General features: G+C 35.3%; 1 protein-coding gene across 1 annotated transcript in view; it reads left to right on the top strand.

Annotated features, from left to right (window-relative positions):
* The window catches only part of LOC140138021 (discoidin domain-containing receptor 2-like), a 177,137-nt gene that overhangs the window by 135,210 nt on the left and 20,014 nt on the right, over positions 1-21,913 (top strand). Inside the window, 7 exon segments of the mRNA XM_072159859.1 lie at positions 1,324-1,350; positions 2,755-2,817; positions 5,645-5,755; positions 10,120-10,479; positions 11,021-11,070; positions 11,072-11,263; positions 14,890-15,020. Of these exon segments, the coding sequence (XP_072015960.1) occupies positions 1,324-1,350; positions 2,755-2,817; positions 5,645-5,755; positions 10,120-10,479; positions 11,021-11,070; positions 11,072-11,263; positions 14,890-15,020 (934 nt within the window).

Below are 21,913 nucleotides of genomic sequence, written 5' to 3'. Positions count from 1 at the left end.
AATGCTATATTGTATATACAGAAAAGGAATTACTATTTGAAAATTGCTCATGTTTCTTCAAATATTGCTCCTGGTGCTTGTAAAATCCCAGTGAACCAGGAGCAATGTTCAAAAACAAATTGCTCCTGGTTTTAGTCTGCTTATTTCCAGGCTTGCTTGCAAGTTATCCGAAGTTTGTCTAAGCCTATTATACATTGTAAGCACAAAATGTTCATATTTATTTTTCATTTAAGAAAATGCGCTAATTTGTGAAAATTTGTGAAAAATTCAAGCTTTAAAAATAGGGTTCTTTCAAAAGTAGGAAATTGTTTGCAAAAAATTGGGCTTTGTTTGCAAAAATATTGGGCTTTACAGTTTTTCTGAAATTCAAATCTTCATTACATTTGAAAATTACGGACCTTTTCATACCAGGGATATATATTATTCATCTTTGGTTAGGATTGGGCACTTAGGAAGTCCTTGTAAATTGGTTGCTTGTTGCACGTAGTGTTTATACTAGGCCTAGTTATTTATTTTAGAAAGTACTTCCAAACTTTGGTCTTATATTTATTAGTTGAATTTAGAAGAACTTTGGTGTGCATGGTTGTATTGTTACAAATACATATAAATTGCTTGGTGAAATCCTAGTAAATATTTGACATGCACTGTAATTTTAGAATAATTGTTTATACTATATCTCATCTCTCATTTCACTTGCACCGTTGTATTTTCAAATCAAATGTGTGACCAGATGTTGGTTCTGTGTGATCAAAATTCAGTATTTTATGAAAGCTTTTTCTGCATTGTATATGTGGTTTTTGGATATATAATTTTTGTTTATTCTCTACAAGTTTCTGCAGATTTTAATGTTTTTCTTTTTGCTTTGCATTAGACTGATTAGAGTATTGTATAACATTGAATGGTTAAATTTACAAGTGATTGTACATGCTTAAGGAAGCAATTGTAAAACATCTGAAATTGTTGGAAAGTGGGTTTGGTTTCACAATGCAGAAAAAAAAATAGCAGAAAAGGAAAAGACAATTTTATTTTAAAGGGCGGCCATGGTGGAATCATGTCTTATGTTGACCTGTCATATATTTTGTAAAAAAGTGTAAACAAATTAAATATCAAATCTGCATCACATGTACCATTTTTGTTGCACACTTTGCATGGTAATTGTCTTGTTTCTTCATAGTTCTAGTGTTCATCTTCATACTAGAAACACTGTTTAATATCTAGAATACTTGACAAACATATCATGGTTTCTAGAAGTACTTAAAACTATATTATAGTCTCTCTAATAGAAACACTCTATCTTATATGTCCTTTCACTCATAATTAAAGCTTCTGTGTGGGACAAAAACCCAGCAGGTATGTTTTGTGTGTGTTTCTATTTTAGGAAGGTTTTTATGCGTGTCATATTTATCTCCGCTCCATTTACCCCCAAACAACAGTTTTAATGATATCAGCACAAAAGAGTCAGGTGTTTTTATCAAAATATGGAATGACTTTATAAAAGAAACAAGCTGGAACAAAATCAAAAAGTTGATCAGTTTAACCTTTTTGTAATCAATAAATCATTGAATGTTTAAAAAAACCAATCTTGTTTTGAAGAATTTTGTATTTCGAAAAATGTATGGTAATAGTTAAAAACTGATACCCAGATATTGATAAAAAGTATTCTACTTTGATGTCTGGGCTTGAAAGTAAGTCATTCTATGTTTTGTACAAAACATCCTGAAATCATGCACAATTATATTTTTATTTTGTAGCACACGGCTGCTGATACCAGTTTTATTTTTGCACCATAAGCCACATTTAATGACGATTTTAAGACTAATTGCAAGCAGGCAAAATGCAAGAAACCATTGCTGTGGCTCTGCCAATTTTCCACATTTTAATTTTAATTTGCAACCCATTTTTTCCATTTTCATAGCACATTAAAGTTTTCATCAGAAAATATGTAAACCATGACAGTTATTTAAAATATATAAATATAACTTATTAGAATGTTGATCATGTTGATGCCTGATTTTAATCATCATTTCAGAACCGGATATTAATAAAACGGGTTTTGATGCTTGCTTTATATTTTATTTTCATTTTCAATTTAAAACAAGAATGATTTGTACTTGTATGTGAATGGTTCATGTTTAGTGATCTGTAATACGTTCTTCTATCTGGTATTCAGTACAAGTATATTTTGTAAAACTACTTTGATTTATTTATCTGTTCTAAATTCAAACTTTCCTTTGCACGTCAAACTCTCTGTCATGAAGTCCTTTTTTGTTGATTACAATATAGAGACAATTCAAACAGACTGGGTCTTAATGTATGATACTTAAACATAGGTAGTAAACTGACATCTTGGTAAAATATCAACTCATCAGTAGTCACTAGTGATAAGATAGAATCTAAAGCATGGCCTAGTATGGCTGGCATATTAAGTCACTTTAACAAACAATGGGTAGAGCTGCACAGTAGGTTGAACCTAATGCTGGTTTTCTGTTATAATTTCATACTGTTAATTTGAAATAAATTGCAGGGAATTAACACCCAGTTTCATATCAAGAAAATGTTACTCCCAGGGTGCAAAATTTTGACCCTTTGGCAACACATAAGCTTACAGCAAACCACCATTTAGTTGAGCCTACCATGCTTGATACCCATAGAAAACCTAGTTGCATGCATGGCTAATAGATTTGATGTGTTTGTTGCTTTTTTTTCTGTCTGTATGTACTCCTGCTTCTTTTTCACACACCTATCTATATGCAGAGCCGGTAACACGAAACTTAGATCCTAATGATCCAGACTATCTGGGCTATCCTTCTACAAAAGGTATGTTCACACAAATCAAACGAGGGCGCTTTTGTTTTAAATGACGATATAACTAAGGTAATGTAAAGTGTTTACCCAAACAACCAAGAGTGATGTAGCTAATGTGCCAAACAGAGATATGTTTGTAGATATGTAAAATAAAGTCCAGGACAGAGGGCGCTTTTTTGTATGTTAAAATGCTAACTGTACATCTATAATCCAATAGAGTATTGGTTATTGGTCTGGTATACCAAATGTGACTGCCCATTGGAGAGATGTTGATAAGAACACACAGGAATGTCAGGATATATAATTAGGAAAGGCATTTTTAGAAGTAATAATAATAGCAACCTAAAGGCAACTACAAGCGATGTTCCTAAAGATTTTTAAAGCATTCGCAGGTTGCCAAAGCCTAGTGGAGTTTAAATCCCTGAACCACTTTGATATTTCGTGCCATGTTTCGAGAGTTACCACTATTTCAAAACAGTTCCCAAGCCAACTTAGCTTACATTCTGCATTAATATAGGCACGTTTGTACATGAATTACATAGAGGTATGTAATGAAACATTTTAAGTAAATACACTCACTGTAATGTGTCATATGACAATAATTGCACCAGTGTGAACCCAAAGCAAAACACGCTGTAGTCTGCATGTTATGCACCTAATAAAAAATTAATTGAAATATGTGCTTATTATACATCTTTTTGCCCCAAAATTAAAACAGCAATTACTTGATCTTTTGTTGCAGAAATAAACCCTGCTAAATGCTGATATCCTATCTCCTATCAAATCTCAACATCCCTGCAAAGCATAAATCACTTATATTAACATTAACTCCATGGGTACTACTGGATTTCTCTTACAATACCCCTGATTGGTTAATTATATGATGCAATCATCTGAGTAACCAATCAAAATAGAGCTTTAAGATCTCTCAGCAATTTTAAGCTTTCTCCCCTTCAGTTCTACTCACTATTCTTACCATACCTATGATTGGTTCAATACATTTATAACCTTCTTTGTATCCAATCAAGAGGCTGATCATTTGGCCTGTATATGTAGTGCTCATGGGGTTACATTTAATAATATATAAGTAATATGAATTGTTAATAAATGTTATAATCTTCAAATTCTCTGATACCAAATTGTAAGTGTACCTCAAAGCCGTTATTGTAACATTTCCATAAGAAATAGAACCGCATTTCTTTTCCACAAATAGTTCGGAGCAGATGAAGCAAAACAAAGAAAAGCGCTATTTAATACCAATACATTATGTTATCAATTGCGTGTCACTCTGTCAAATGTGACCGAAGTCGGTCTACAGCACCTTAATTGTTGCAGGTTATATTAGTTTTCTTAGATGTCTAACGTACATTACAATCATGGAAAATCATAATGTTGAAAAACATTGGAAGGCATACTCCTCGGCAAATGTTACAATATGGCTGTAAGAGCACTTTCAATTCTTCAACCACAATGTCGTCGTAAAATTATATTTACCGTTTGGTAGCGCAGATAACCAATTTCAAAGGCTTTATCCAGTGCTAAAATTACATCATTTTTTTATATTACATGTCTGAGTCTATAAATATTGCTTTTAAAGCAATTTAAATATGGTTTATTAGTTCATATAGTCACTGCGATCAGAAAAGTCTACCATCTGCTCTATTGTAACAGGCAAATTCTTTTTTAACAAACACCTGCAAGAATATATATTTTGCATTCAAAATGGGTTGAGCAAGTTTAATCAGGCACTCATGGAAGAATATTTTGTTTCTGAAATGCGCTGAGTAAGCTTAGTTTAAAACCCAAGGCAGAGTTGCAAATATTTGAGCCTTTGATTCAAATAAAACCATTTAAAAGTTTAAATTACGGAATCCAAAAATGTTTTGAAAGATCAAAGAATGTTTTAAATTCAGAATGTGTCAAAACCTACTTATTCAGTACTCAATGTCTTGGAATTGTAGCTAACTCAAAAAGGTCACATAAATCAAATGTCTCAATAGACATCCTTCTGTTACCTCCTGCATAAAATGTGGCCGAGAACTATCGCTAGCTAGACAATATTCAAATTGGTCTGCCTGTCATGGTAAAGGCAATATATTGGGTTTTTTTAAATAGTTTGCTATGTTTCAGATAAATGTTGTGTGGGCCTATTTCTTCGTCTTTTCCTTCTTTCTTGCCCCTTCTCTTGTATTTCTTTGTTTTGTTTTATTTCATTTTTACTGCTGTCTAATTTTGTTTGTTTGTTTGTTTGTTTGTATGTATGTTTCTTTGTTCATTCTGTTGTTCGTTCTTTGTTCATTATGTTGTTCGTTCATATTTGTTTATTTGCGCCTTCATTTGTTCATTCAGTTATATGTTCATTTATTCCATTTCATTCCATCATTCATTCATTCATTCATTCCATTTTATTCATTCATTCCATTTTATTCATACATTCATTCATTCATTCCATTTTATTCATTCATTCCATTTTATTCATTCATTCATTCATTCATTCATTTCTGACTTTGACTTTTTTTCTGACTTTCTTTCTGACTTTCTTTCTGACTTTCTTTCTGACTTTCTTTCTGACTTTCTTTAGTGACTTTCTTTACTGACTTTCTTTACTGACTTTCTTTACTGACTGACTTGTGTCTTTCATCCTTTCCTATATATGGTAATAAGCTTCAAATCAGTAACGATCAACTTCTTAAATCTACACCATCGCTATTTATGCAGGACCAATTAGCGAGAGAATTCTACTCTAGGTAATTATAACTGAATAAAGTCTAATTGATGTTGAACTTTTAAGTAAACAGTGAACTGCATTTACATCCTTTGTATATATCTTGAATTTCAGAGCCTCCTATTTTTTCTGGCAATCCTGGAGGTGTACCACCTGAACATTCTACCGATCTAGATGGTAACAAACCACCTGAAGCTAGTGTTACATACAAGCCTCTAACCACAGGTAAGTCTCTTATTTAAGGTATTTATTTCTCTTGGATTAAGCAGTCTGTTATGGTTGACCTGTATAAGGAATAATCATGCAGTATGTTTAGGTAGTGTAAACAAATTTGCAAGACTTTCTAAAAAAATAAGGCATTTGGTTTGGCTCGAAGCTCCCATGCAATAACAAAAAGCTCCCCTATTTATTTACCCCCAGCGTCTGATTTTTTTCCTTTCAAATCCCAGCAAAATGTCACTTTACTCTAAATGTCACCCGACAGCTGTCCGCATCGAATAACCAGTTTGCATACTTCTCTTTCATTTAAAAAAGTTTATTTAGAGATTTACAAATTTGTATGTAGGCCAAATATTGAATAGTGGGTTATTTTAGCGGTTTTAATTTTTGTGATTTTGATAACGATTTATATGATAGCTTTATGAACAGTTTGTTTTACTTGTTGTTCCAAACAGCTTCACAACCTAACTATGGTTCAGAAATATATTGGGGGGACTTTTAAATTTACGGTTCTGAAATTAGCCATGAAAAGTGCTAAAATAAATGCCTGTCAAAAATTTCCCAACAATAAATTTGTGATGAAATTTACCCAAAATGCTATTTAAAATGGCCTTTAAAAAGCCTGTATATTAAAAACTATAAAATCACATACCACGTTATATTTTGACCTTACAAAAAATTAACATTTGTGTTGCTCTTTCCCTTCAAATTATTAAAATAACCAAGATAAAATTTGTAACAATATCACAAATTTAATCAAACTAATCCTCAATATGTGTTGTGACCAAGTGATAAAAAAAGTTAATGCAAGAAAAAGTGTGAAGATACCAACTCTCCTGGGTCCCTGGAATTGTACATTAATATGATGAAAGCAATCTATTTTTGTCATTAGTTTGCCAGATATATTACTAATGAGAGTGCATGCAATTAAGATATACCTGTGTAGATACAAAATGGCTGCCCTCAGTGCTTATTAAACTACTCCAGCTTTTAGGATGTTAAAACATATTTATGTTGTGTATGAGAGAAAGGTAACATCTTGTTCACTTTATGGAAGGGGTTCATTTGGATTTATAGTTCAATGTTCAATTTGTAGCTTAAGTTCTATAAAACATATCCATGTACAAAGAACTCACATTTTATGGAGGATCGATGTTTCAAAACCTACTTCTCTGGTTTCTTAGTCATGAGTGATGACTTGATCCAGCAACTTGATGGTGTTTCTAGAAGATGTAGTGTTTCTAGAATTGTTCTGGATCAAATGGTCATAAATGTGACTAAATCCTCCAGCATACTTTCTTGCCGCTGCGGCAAGCGGCAGGGCTTTTCAACCAATGACAAGCATTTATTGGGTCCGTTTGTCTGCAATACGCGTGCGCCACGCCGCTCAGCGGCAAGCAGCAGGGTAGTATGAAACCAGCATAAGGCCCGGTGGGTTCAGTCTTCACTGACAATGTGTACGCATGATGGTTCCAATTAGGGATACTTTTCAAGAAATGTCCGCGGAATTTTCGAGGACAAAAATGTTCGCGATTGTCCAAATTAGGGGTGTTTTGGAGCAAAATTGTCCTTGAAATGAAAAATTGGGTGTATTTCTAGGACTTTCGTCCACGTTTTACCGCTACAGTTTTTTTTATTGTCCTCATTTCCCCATGAAGTAGGGGGAAAATTCAAAAGCGTCCTTGAAATGGTAAAAATAGGGGTATTTATTTCGGAAAAATGTCCTCGATTCCTCGTGATAAGGGGGTGAAATGAAAATGCGTCCTCAAAATGATAAAAATAGGGGAGGTATTTGGGGGCAAATTTTCCTTGATTTCACGCAAAATAGGGGGTAAAATTGCTGCAAATGTCCTTGATTCCCCGTTAAATAGGGGGTCATTTTCAAATCCTGGAACGGTCATACGTCCTACCTTTAAATACAAGCTGAACCCACCGGGGCAAAAGGTTGAATGCTGCTCCCCTTTGGTTGTTCATTGCCTAGTCTCTCCTGTTCAGACATTTGTTGTTAAAATGCTACATGTATCTTTTTGAAAGAAAGGCAAAATGAGACAATAATTAAAATGAATCCAGATCCAACCATGGTCCATGATGTTGCATTATAAAATGACAAGATCCATTGTACATTATGATGAATTGAATCTTACAACTGGGGGATAACTGAACTCATCACAAGTAATAGGGATTTCAAACAAGAACTCATCCAGGTCTCTGTCAAGGAGGGTACAGGAATGTCCCATCCACAAAAACCTTCACTTTTTAAGTTCAAATGTTAAATTAAGTATGGAAGTGCAATTCGCCGGGCACGGCCCCAATTATGTCACAATGGAATGAACCAGTCTGCCAGCGGGGTGGGCGGGTGGGTGACCATTCATGCGCGTTTTGGCTACCTTAAGAGAGTCATAGTTACTCCCGCCTCTCACAAACACGTGTAACACATAGGGGAAATGCGGCAAGCGATTCGCCCTGTCCCAGCTCCGGCTGGTCGGGGGCGAGTAGGCGTACTTGCCTGCTGGCATCGGGTACTGACGCAGTCCCTTTGGCAGGATGCGCATCTGGCGCCCACCAGCGGCACGTCTCCATTCACAAACTGGCCTTTTGTAATTTTTTTTTAAACCATTAAAAAAGTCCATTTTCATTATCAGTAAAGGTCACTTTTCCACAAATAGTAATGTCCAAGTTGCAGAAATACTGCATCCCTTGAATAAAACAGCCCAAAAGGCCATCAAGTTGTGATGGGGGAAATGTTCATAACATAATGTTGAGTTACTTTACTAAATGGTAGGTAAAAGCTTTGTGCAATTGACTCTGGCTTAGCAATCCAAAATTTTTGTACCAGCTTCAGCCAATATCTGTAATGCTTTCCCATAATAACTGTCTCCAACCAAAATTGGCAGAGCTTCAAAATGGGGATTTACCCATAGACTATTCTGTCTCATCTTAAGTTGAAAGTAACGCCATGTTGGATTTCGCAATGGCAGATTTGATTTGCCCATGCTTACGTAATCCTGTGGGGCGTACACACAAGCATAGAAGGGCAATTTGTTCATACGCTGGTGACGCAATTTAGTAAATGTACCGATTCTAACTTGCTATTGCAAAATCCAACATGGTGTTACTCTCAATTTAAATGAGACTATCATTTAGAGTAATGTTATGATTGTCATTTTGTGTCTCTTACATAAAAAAATAATTTAAATGAAATATATAGACAGTTGAAAAGAGTAAACAATGCAATGCATTGGTACTTCAAAAATAGAGTTTGCTTAAAGCAGCTATTGGTTTCTGACATAGATACATCTTTGTAGAAGTCACGAGACAGTATTGTTAGATTCATCGGCACATTATTCCCAGAGCGTACCGTGCCTTAGTGCTGTTGACATACTTTCTCTCATTCCTTGTACAGTGGCCATCGACCTCCACATAGGTTACGAAGAATTGCATAACAGTCCTAGTATTTCAGGACCGTTTACTGCACAGTCCTAAGTGCAAGGTTCTGTTTTTTCACACATGTAGGATGTTACTGTGAATGAATGAAACATTAGCACTGGGTATTGGAATGCACATAGCACATTTCATAGGTTGGAAGTTCCCTCTATGTATCACATAGAAAGACATTAGTATTAGGTATTGGAATGTTGAATTTGATCAATTATACATAGCTGAAGTCCACGTCCCATCCCCCTGATTGTGTTTCTCTGGCTTGGAAGTTGAGATGCAAATTTAAAACACTTAAACATGTTAATCCTAGCAAGACAGTTCTTTAACCTCAATTATGCATAATGTACACTCGTGGAATGACTTTTCATGTATTAGGTATTAAAACTCATACTCTACTCTATGCAGTCTAATTTCCAGATTAACTAATGAGTGCAGGTTATCGATCTTAGTCATAAAGTGAGGATGTTATTCCTCACCTCATAGTATGTTGTGTCGATTAGATTAGGAGCGATAGTAATAGGTTTATTAGATCATGTGATACATTGGAACATCAACTATGTTTTTTTGCAATTTGACCGTAATTGATAAATATCAAGCTTTTAGTTGATTAAATGTATGCGTTTACTCAAATGTAACTGGGATCTTCATGATACATCCAATTAAAAAAAAGTAAGTATGTGTTACTACTTACAGAAATGGAGAACATTGAAAGTGCTTGCTGTTGTGAAGTAACTTTGAATGCAGTATATTTCTGATGTTGTATGGCACTTAATAACACTTTCTATAATTTTTTAATGCATTTTCAGAAGTCCATAAAGTTACCATTCTATAACATTGTATCTGTTTCAGTGGCCTTTTAATAGGAAGAGTAAAGTAAATTAGTTTCTATAAAAAGATTAATGCTTTAAATAAATATTCCATTTTGATTTCAGATGCTGAAGGTACCAATATCCAAGGAAAGAACTCCAATAACACTGCCACTGCTGTAGCTATAGTCGTCTGTATCCTCCTCCTTCTCGTCATCGTTTTCGCCCTCCTACTCTTCCTCTACCGACGCAAGTACATCAAGCTCAAACACAGGATACCAGTAGCATATTTTGATACAGAGATTCATAACCAAGATACACATACTATGAACGGAAGAATTTCCAATGGGATTATTGCAAATAATGTGCAAGTAGTACCGATTGTGTCGAATAGGAACAGGACAAATCCAACGTATCAGATAACGCATCCCAATGATGAACCTCAGTATCATGTGATTGAGAATATGCAGCAGAGTGATGATGAAGGTAGGATTCTTTTTTTCTTCTTCAAATTTTCATCATATTTTTTTGTGTTAGTTCTAGAACGTGGTATCTGCAGTTTTATCATTTTACTAGAGAATCACTAATATTTCAATATTTTTTACTTATTAATTTTAACTTTATATCTATTTAATTCAAATTTAATTAATTGCTTTTAAGACTTTTATGTCGCCCCAAAATGATACTTAAAGGAAGCCCGCCAGAGCAGTTCTTCTGGGGTAAACCAAACCAGCCTGGTTATTAAATTAATCAGTGACAACATTATCTCTGCATTTGACAGGTGCTAGACATCAATTAGCACCTGTCATATTTAGAGATAACCTTGTCACTGATTAATTTGATAACCAGGTAGGTTTGGTTTACCCCAGAAGAACTGCTCTGGCAGGGCTTCCTCTTTTAAGACTTTCTTGCACTGCTCCAACAATTTGGTAGTGAAAAAGAGAAAGCAAAAAAGACAAACAGCTTGAGACTGATAAGACACTTGTAGCCTCATGCAAACTTTTGACTGCCACTTGTCTCTTTGCAGAGTACTCCATGATATATGCAGTACCGGAAACGCCAAAAGGCACATTACCGAAAAGGCAAAGCTCTCTTTGCCCATTATGCTGAAACTGATGTAGTAAACATTCAAGGAGTGTCAGGAAATACTATATATGGTGTACCGAGTCAATGCATGGAAAAACTGAACAATAATAGGTCTCCGTGCCCAGAATATCCAAGGCATAAACTCAAATTTCTGGAAGTTTTAGGAGAGGGCATGTTTGGCGAGGTAAGTTTGTAGTTCGTGTTTTCTGTTAGCATGTAGAATGAATACAAGTGTCATCATCTACTAACTTCCATGATTAACATGCATTAAGAGGAAGTGTCTGTATCAAATGTATTTGCTAACTTTAATCTATGTACTATAATAGTTGTGCGTAAGTCATCCGAACTATATTCTACATTGTTCTACATTGCTATCAGAGAATAAGAAAATGGATAACCTTTAAAATGAGCCAGCCTCTCAGGTGGTTTCAGGCTTTATCTACCAGCGATTACTTAACAATTCTAACCCATTTTAGCCAATCATTTTGAGTAGGACCTCCATAAATGGGCTATTCCAGTTGAAATCCATATACTCACTATAGAAGATATGACCTTCACACAGGGAGTGTGAATTCCAAAGAGGGTTAACAGAATGGGTGACTCCATTTGAAATCTTCACCTCCTGTGTGGGAGATTAAGGTCATGTCTTCAATAGGGGGTGTATGGATTTCATATGGAATAGCCCAATATGTATGTACATGTGGCCTGATTCCCAATAGGTTCTCATCTCTTAATTCCTTGATTTCATCTGTTGTATACTTGGACCTTAGACAGCATTTATTGCTGCGCTTATACTGTATAAGCGGGACATTTTCGCCAGATTTTTATTTTCTCATTTTAAATTTCAGAACCACAAAATAATATTTTGGATCAATATGTTTCAATGTTTAGCTTCTTGAAACTATGAGCAAACCATAAACCTGTTCAGAACTATAAAAATCATGAAAAATAAGTGCCACTAAAAATATCCCGTTATACAAAAGAAATCATCATTAACAATTATTAATCATCATTAACAATCATCTTAATACCATACTTTTCACTTTCCTGACCATAACATTCTCACCCTAAACAACAGGTACATTTAGCCTTAGCAACATCAGAAATAGGAGCTTATGTTAAGTTCTTGTGGTCTCCATCACAAGAGGATGAAACAGGGTGCCATGTAGACTATGATAGAGAACCTTATGACGAAGGCTGTGGGGAAGCCTATTTTGGAAGTGAAGACTGTGTTGAGCCAGTATATTTTGGTGAAATTGGCTTCAGTGAAACTGATTTTGCTCATGGGTGCCCAGAGGAACAGGCTTTTGCTCATGATTGCCCAGAGGAACAGGCTTTTGAACTTGATTGCCCAGAGGAACAGGATTGTGGACAAGTAGAATATCATGAAGAATGTCATGAAGAATTTGAACAAGTACTATGTCCTGAACCAGAGTTTCAGTATACCAGCGATGGTGGGAGTTATTGCGATTTGGAGATGGCAGAAGAGGAGACTATTGAAGAAGGAGTGACCCCATCAACTTGTAGTGTATGTCTCACTGTCTCCTACATGTGACTGATGGCATGTTTTACTAGAACTTGTCTTTTTTTCCTTCTGTTGATTTGTGCTGTAATTTTATGTTCATAAGTGTTGTGGTAGCTGCTTTTATTTGTCTTTCAAATTTACATGTATATTGATTGCTTCCTCAGATCTTTTCACCGCCAGTCTTTTTAATTTAATTTGCAGCAGTTCTTAAAGTTTTAATTATTTCTTGTGTAATGGCTATTATGTAAATTATGCAAAAAACAAATTCTTGCTTTAGTTGCCTAGTGTTACACCCATACACAACCAAATTCTTCCATCATGTGTTACCCCACACCAAGCAACTTATATGGTACAGCTTACACCACTCAGGAAGAAACCAGTTAATTAATGCATACAATCTGAGCTACACAAGATGCTGTTCTTGGTACAGTGATTCTAAATGTTACCATTTGCATCACTTAGCCCTACACAACTCAATATTACACTCACCTTGCATGTGATTTAGTATAGGGAAATCTGTCTCTTCTCTTCAGAAGTGGTGTGGGTACTTGTGTATTCTTTCATACATACACCACCCTGGATGCTCTTGTGCACAAAAACCCTGGATGCTTTATGGCAAGTCACCTACCAAATGTCATTAGATGAACATGTTATAATAATTTGCATTTTATTTGTCCAATTTTTATCATATTGTTTTTCATTTAAATTATGCCTAGTGAAGTGAATGGCAGGGAAAGAAACAGTAGTTGAGATAACCTGTGGATGCCTGAATCAAAGTTCAATCAGGTTCATTTATGTTTTAAATTTGAATTCCCCAACTGTTACATGACAGTAGCATATATTAAATGTGAGTTGACTTTATTGCCATACCTTGCATACTATAAACACTGGCAATGATTTGTTTGACTTCATGTGACAATGTTAAATGTGAAGAGGCAGCTGCATGAACATATGTGATGGGACTTGATCCAACCTGGCTAAAGGTTGCAATATGAAATTCAAATTTCAAGCAAAAATAGGGAACAAAGAGCTGTAAAGTAAGTAAGAAACTTGGCAATATTGAGTCTAATAACTTTGCAACTAAGTGTTCTAGGGATGCAAGGATTTCAGTAATAGTATGCTTAGTTACTGGGCAAATTGATGATGATAATAACTCAACTTTCACAATCGCCTCATTTGGTCTGCTTGGATCAGGTCATATCACATGTGATATATGTGCAACTGTTGCAGTCCCTGAAATATTTTGTATCAATAGACCCTTTGCACAGATCCACTGTCTTGTTGTAACCAAAATAAGGCTTTCCGATGCAAATATATGCGCAAAAAATGCATTTATAGTTTCCAAGCTTTTCTCGTCTCCATAATGCATAGCTGTGGAAAGGTTTGGAATGCCGGTGTAATGTAAAGCATACAAGCAGCAAATGAAGGCATGTATTAGAATGACACATGCAGTAATAACAAATATCGAGGGTTGACAAACAGAAGGCCTTAACTCACTTTTTGGCTATTTTAAGATTTTGGTACCAAAATAATCTATAATACCACAGATTCTTAAAATCATAAAGCCTTAACTCAATTCAACTTCCTATTGCATCTATAGCACAATAATACTTGGGTCACATCTCAATGCAAAATATTATTTTACTCATTTTTCTAAGGCCTTCTGTTTGTCAACCCTCGATATGTATCATGCTTGTAAAACCTTGTTTTGCGATGAAGTTGCAAAGTATAACTGTCTCAAAAAGAAGTGTTTAAGCAGAAAACTTTAATTGTGCTTTTGTGTATGTATATTGCATTGATAAGGTGTACAAAAATAACCAAGCAACATTAATATCATTGTTGTTTGCAGATGAAACATTTTGACCAATCACAGAATTCTAGGATTTTGTCACAAAGTATGAATTATTATGTACGAGCGTACATTCTACTCTAAGAAGATATCTTACCCTTCCCAGAATCCTTTGCAACATGATACATCACCTCATTTTAATGACACTCCCATTACTTTATACAGATTCTGTTTGTTTTCTTTTAGAGAATTGACTTGCTAAACATGGATCAATAGTAAAAAAATAAACAGATTTTGCAAGATCTGGATATGCTCTGTTTATTGAAGTAAATTTCGTCACTATTGACCCATGTTGCACTTGATATCAAATCAGTACAGAAAATGGGAGAAATGCATTATGGGAAGTGTAAGATATCTTCTGTGCATTCTACCAATCATTTCCAGATCTTTTTATGTGAATATGATGTTCTCTCATTGTTGGTTCTTTTTCCCATAGGTTCACATGTGTGAGGCAGAAGACATACAGGATTACATAGGCAATGGCTTCCCATTCCAGAAGAAAAATAAAGGAGAGAAACGATTAGTAGCTGTGAAAATGCTGAGAAAAGATGCCACTAAAAATGCAAGGTATGTGGAGGGGGATAATATGTAAAAAAGGAAAAGTTTCTGCCAAAACTGACACACAAGTATTTTTTTCATAATGCAATCAAGTTTATTATTGGGTCAGAGATTTGTCGGGCTACCTGGGGCATCATGGAAGTATTTGCCGATTTGTGTTAAAATTGTGTCAGCCATGTGCAGGGAAATTATTTATTCCACATTCTCTGTGCTATTTGTGTTTGTACGACTTGTTTTGATAACATGTTGAATTGATATCCAAAGTCAGCACAGCAGATGTAAGTGTAATATGTTTGTATCAGTAATGGCTGTGGGGTGTTACTTGTATTAATCAAATAATGACTGAACTCCCCACGCGGTTGTCAACTGCAGACGACAAGTTTAAAATAATTAAGATTAATTGTACATTTGCATGACTATATGTGAAATCAACATGAAATATGCATTAAAATGAGTACAAACAAGCCTAGTATTGGTTCAGTAGTTCTTGAAATAGCTCTTGATATTTTGACAAAATATCTCAAAACTTGGACTTTTTATGTTGAAGTATATGGCTAGCACTCAAAGCATTAAAGTTTCCTCTAACTTGTTGGATGGATGATGTGATTCTTTTTGTGGTTCTTGTACAAGATTGTACAGCATTGATGTAGGTATTATCCAGGAGGTGGGGAAAAATATCTTTGGTCTGAACATACCTTTAGTGTCTGTGAGCAGCTATAGCAGATATGACTCTCTTACATGCAACTTCAGAAATTGCCTCCCTCGGAAAAGATCTTGAGGGTATTGAAATATCAAAGCCATTAATGTTATTGGTTTTGCAGCAAGTGATGGTGACATTTTCTAACCCGGCGGTCCTTGTGCTGAAAGCAAGATGGATATGAGTATCTATCTTTATTAAGGGCAAAAGAAGAGTTGCATATGGTGAATATTCAATTAATCTTCTAGGACATATGAAATGGAAGCTGTATTGCCATAAAGTTGCCTTATGGTTTGTTAGGATGGAGCATTATCTGTGGCTTAACACTAACCTGACTGAAACTCACTAAAGCTCGCTATGAATAGTCTTATATACACAGGGAATCACTGGCCAGGCCAGCGTAACTCTGTGACTATAGGTCAGTGATCTTCTGCGTGGCATGCGTGGGGTCTGAGGTTTGAATCCCTAGGATTTGAACCTCTGACTTGCATACCACGCAGAAGAAGAAAAACTGGGCTAGTCCAGTTGAAATCTATACACCCCTGTGGAAACGCAAGCTTGATCTCAGGAAGTGTAGATTTCAAATGGAGTCACCCATTCAGGAAACCCCATTTGAAATTCACACTACCTGTGTGGAAGATTAAGGTTATATCCTCCATAGGTGTGTATTTCAACCGGAATAGCCCAGTGATTCAGTGGGGCCAATGACAAAGCATGGGTTATAAGTGATCAAAATATTTTGTCCCAGATTGTTCTCTGGGTTGATTCTTAGCCATTTCATTTCACAGGTTTTTGCACTTCAATTAAGTAATAATAACAATCACTTAACAATTATCTCCAGGGCAAGACTAGTACTTCAAATTAATTTATACATAGAAACGGCGCAAAACCAACAAAAACATCCATGTGAAAACTTGATCAAGACCGTAATAATTTTAAGTTTCAGTTATGGCAGATGTTTACACTGTGAAAATCTAAAAAACTTTAAAAACAACCCACAGGATTTATACTTGAACTTAATCTTCATTCCTCTTAGAAGTACATCCTTCAGTTCTTGAGGTTTACTTTATTCTGACCGTTTACCGGAAGAAGGTCCTAAATGCTTTGTTATTATCAGGTACTTGCATATTTTTTGCAATCAAAAGACAACAAAACTAATGAAATTCAATAATTCAGTACAAGGTTATTTTAGTTTGATGATGCATAATATCACCACTTTAAAGATGTTAACTTGTTTGAAAAGTAAATAACTTGAAAACCTGATTGCAATACAGATTAGATACTCAATTCAGTGATATAAATGTGTTATTGTGCCTATTGAAATCAAGTAAGGGATGCAGAAGGGTCCTTACCATAAAGTTTAGACACAGAGTATGTGATTTGACCCTAGGGTACCTAATATATTTGATATAAGGGTGTGTCTTTGGAGGTGGAGGAGAGGGTTCAGCTAAAACTGCAAGGTTTGAAGCTCTTGAAGTAGCCATTCTGATTAAAATATAGTTTCCTGTCAATACGTCAATAGCCAGTTTTAAAGAACTTAAAAGTCACTAGTGTTGATAAAGTTGTAGTGATTAAGGTTTGGGTTTTGCCATATGGTTAAGGTTTAGGGTAATAGGTAAGGTTCTGAGGTAAGCTTTTGGATATGGAACAACAGTGAGTGTTAGCCTAGAAATATCCACAAGTAAAGTGACATCTTCATTCCAGTGAATTGATTATTTTCATGAAGTCACTGCTGAAATTAGTCTTAGCTTTACGTTCTATGAAACCTATAGTGACACAAGTAAACAATGTCTTGCATAACTGAAGCCGTGCGCCTCAAAATCACGTAGGTAATCTATGCACTTTTAATTCCTTATATTACATGAATTTGAAAACTGATATGACTATAATTACCATCCATTCCATCAAAAGTCAAATTAACCTAACATGACGCATGAGCCACTGTTAAGCTTATAGGCCTACTTACTAGTATTACAGCACTATGATACTGGTTAGTTTCCTCTGTTGTAACATTAACATTGCACTGTTGAAATCATCTTTATGAAAACAGATACATTGCTATTGTCTGTGGTATGTTATAAGGAAACACAACATGATCATATTAGTGTGGTCGCAAGTTGAACTTGACAAAGCAATTACATCATTTAGAGCATGAGGCTCCTGGTGGGGGCTGGTATAGAATGTTACAATGTAGGATGAGTCTGCATGTGGGTGTCTTCAAGGTCATAATGTTTACAGAAATTTCTGAACTTTTACATATATGCCATATTTGGTAGGAAGTTAAATGCTGTGTAGCATTCACAGGGTGCTTTTTGGATCCTTGTTTTTTAACAAATATCATAGAAAGTTCATGATTTGGGGTATATTTATCAAAATTTTAGACATTTTTAGCCTAAATATGCTATTATTTACAGACAAAGCAGACCTTTTGGATTTATAGGGGTGCAGCACTCCATCACACCCCACTGGCATGAATATAGTGTTTTGAAGAGTGTGATCCAAGGATTGTGGTCCCCACATCTTATTTGTGCTGTAAATTTGTTTCATCATCTCACTAATCCCCCTCTCACCCCAAAAAATATTTTTGTGGACATAGGCTTTGAGAATTGAGTTACGTTGCCATGTTCAACATGTTATCCCATATGCCTCTTGATTTAAAATCAGTTGAAAGGCTTATATCAATTTTGAGGATAATTCTAAATCTGCACCTTTTTTTTTTTTTTCAAGAGAATCGCCTGGGCTCAAAATCCTTTATGATTTCTAGGTCTTATTTCACTCATTGTAAAGAAGTATGTGACAGGTAGGTCTGTATTCAAATCTATTTGTTATATACTGGATTAGCCCAGCTTGAAAGAAGCCATATAAGTCTGTAATATTGTGCAGGTTTGACACGTACTCTCTCAGAATGACCCAAATCTCTTTGTTATGAATGTGAACATGAGAATCCTGCAAGTTTGAGGCTGTCCCATGGTCTCGCCATAGGATGCCAATTTAGCGCTGTGTGCTTCACTGTCAGTAGCTTTTTAATGTGAGAGCCTATGGCTCCATCTGACTGGGAAATCAGCATTTATATCTCTTTTGGGGGTCACTGGTTTGATTGGGTTGATGTGGCCATATGTGGAAGGCTTGGAGACGGAACTGGGAAATATTGTTTGGGTTAAGGTGTAAATATGGCTGCCAGAAATTCCATTTGAAAAATATGGGTATAAATAGCAGCACATTAATGTTGGAATGGTTGTAATTGAGAGTGCTAATTGCATTTGGAATGATCACTGGAATTCTTGGCATGTATAATGTGGCATCACAGTTGTCAGTAGACCTGCATTCTGGGTTATTTTCAGAATCATCAGAAGAATTTTGATGGAAATGCAAACAGAAAGGTGATAGGACTAAATTGGAGAGGATAAATAAAGATGATAGGGTACATTTTATGACTCAAATTGTTCTACTCAAGTTATTTGACTTTGGTGTTTTTGTAGGCATGGCTCTAATTTTACACAAACACCCCACACTCGCATCTTTGTGTCAATGTCTTTCAGAGCATACATGAAAAGGTGATGTGGTGTCAAAAGGCAATGTCTTAGGAGCATCTGATACTGGTACCTAGATATATACCTAGGCAGAGATGTAAGACTTCCAGCAATGGCCATATTTTCATGCAACTTTGTAGGTTCTTTGTGTAAGGTCCTCAGACAACTGGTGTGTCTTCTAATTTAAGTCCTAGGATGTGTAGTAAAACCAATACATGCACACCCCCACTCACACACAATTATCCTGAAAATGAAAAAATACAATCTTGGAAACATGTTATTGCAATACAATTTTGCTTCACAATTTTGAATATTATTTGAAAATTTAATTTGAATATCTGAATTCAAGTTAAAAAGACACATTTGCCATTCAATATTTGTTATGTCAAATCAAACAGTATGTTGATTCAGTTTGGTCATGCAATAATTTCTTTGAGTCAATATGCACTATGCCCACTGAGTCTATTTATTGTTGACATGGCTTGCTTGACACTCTCGCTATTATCAAGACCCAGTTCAACCACTTGTGATTGTCATAGCAGTTGACATTTTACACAGAAATTTCACTTTAAGGGGACATCCACCAAATAAGAGCATTTTGCAATATTACTGTAGAATTCCATCATTTGTGCCTCTAAATGAGTGCTTTTTGACGAAAGAGACAAAAGGTACACACCTTCCACAAAAACATTACAATAGATTGGTTTTACAGTAATACATGTTTGTACAGCTGCCTGTATCAGTAAAATAGTTGCTCAAACTCCAAATAATGTTTTTGTGGAGGATGTCTGCTTTTCATCTCATTTGTCAAAAAAACTTTCATTTATAGGCATATATGCTTGTAAATACTTTTTGCAGAGTGGCGCCTGACTTTGTGTGGCGCCCACAAAAATTTGGTTGGCATATAGCGCCCCCTATTGAAAATTCTTGGATCCGCCCCTGGATTTGGTTGTATGATTTTATTGTTTGGTACTCTTAATGTTGTTGTAGCATTAATAGAAGCATGGTGGGAGGCAATATATGAGTAGGTATATAGCTATGAGAAGCTAAAAGAAAATGCTACATGTATATTAACCATAACACCAGTAAATAGCCACAAATTACCAAGAGGATCTCCACTGTGCATACATGCATCCCACATGATGTCATGTCACCCTAAGTCCTATATGCACATGGAATTGCTGGCCGGGCCAGCGAAACCCCAGAGGCTACTGGTCGGTTATCGTGCAGTTGGCAAGTGAGGGGTCTAAGGTTCGAATCCGGGGGATTCCAAGTGACTTTGTTCATGTCCTCTGCTTTTTCATTTCTTCTAGAAGTTACTTCCCATAGCAAAAGGTATGTAGGTTGGTTTGTTGATTGAATATACATATTTTCATTTTGCTTGACAAAACCAAGTGAATTATTACTCTCTACAATATTTCCTTCACATAGGTTTTGTCAAGCAATATGGAAATATGTGAATTCAGTTCACTTGAGAAAACTTTTCAACAATTTCAACATTTTAATTTAATCACCTTAGCACTATACTCTGAGATAAAAGTATAATTGATGGCTTTTTAGTAATTCTGTCATTTTGGGGTAAAAATTGAATGTCAAGTACTGTATAATGTTTATGATATAAACAAGATCAAGATAATTTGGAATAAAGTAATGAATAATATGGAATTAATCCCTTGCATATTTTTAACTATATCCTATGCCACCCTGATGTGTGCTTAGTTAGCAGTCAGAGAAAACTGTATAAAGTTTGATTATTTATGTAAATATTTAAAGCTACTTAAAAAGTAAACAAAATAAAAGATCTTATGAATATTTGTATTAGTTGAAATGTGATTATTTTAACCCTAACGTTAAACATGGTTTTTGGCTATCGTAACGGAAAGGAGGAATGAAAAAGGAGAGAAGATGAACAAATTTTTGACTTGGCACCCCAGGGATTTGAACCTAAGACCCCTCCGGTGCCACGCACAAGATCACCGACTTGTTGCTATGGGGGTTTGGCTGGCCCAGCCAGCGATTCCCTGGATATGACTTAGGCTGATTGCATCATGCTCAACACGTGTAATGTATGCATGCGCAATGGTTTCCTTTGTAAGATTTTGTACGATTTCTAAAACTAGATTTAGTATTATATTGGGAACTGAATATCTTATGAATATCTGTAGCAGTTGCGCTGAAATTTGTTATTAGTAAAAACATCTTCAATGAAATTGGCCTGAGGTATTGACGCTTGTAAATAGAGTATTGGCGACATTGATGTCTTACACGTTTTTGCAAAAAAGCTGCTTCATGTTATTTTATTCACATTGATGCTTAAAATTTGAAGATTTGAATGTACTAACCAAATGGCAGCTTTGTGTATGGTGTGATTCCTACTTAAATATTTTAACTTGAAAATATAAAACAAGCTTGTTACACTGTAAGACTGATGTAGCTGACACTAATGCATTCAGCTTTCAAAAGAAAATGAGGTTAGGGCATAAGTAGGCCAGGTAAACTAGTATAATGATTCAATTTCAGAATTTGTATTGCCTGACTGTATATGGGTTAATTTGTTTTTGGTGTGTTCCGCATTATTACTAATGCTTTAATTATAAAGTTTGTTTGTTTGTTTCAGAGTCACCTGTTGACTATTCACATTCCCAATGGTAGCCTATTATAGATCCAGGTCTCAT

Source organism: Amphiura filiformis, chromosome 17 (genome assembly GCF_039555335.1).
Source record: "Amphiura filiformis chromosome 17, Afil_fr2py, whole genome shotgun sequence".
Lineage (NCBI taxonomy): Eukaryota > Metazoa > Echinodermata > Ophiuroidea > Amphilepidida > Amphiuridae > Amphiura > Amphiura filiformis.
The sequence above is the reverse complement of the archived record's forward strand: the minus strand, read 5'-3'. Positions and strand labels throughout refer to the sequence as shown.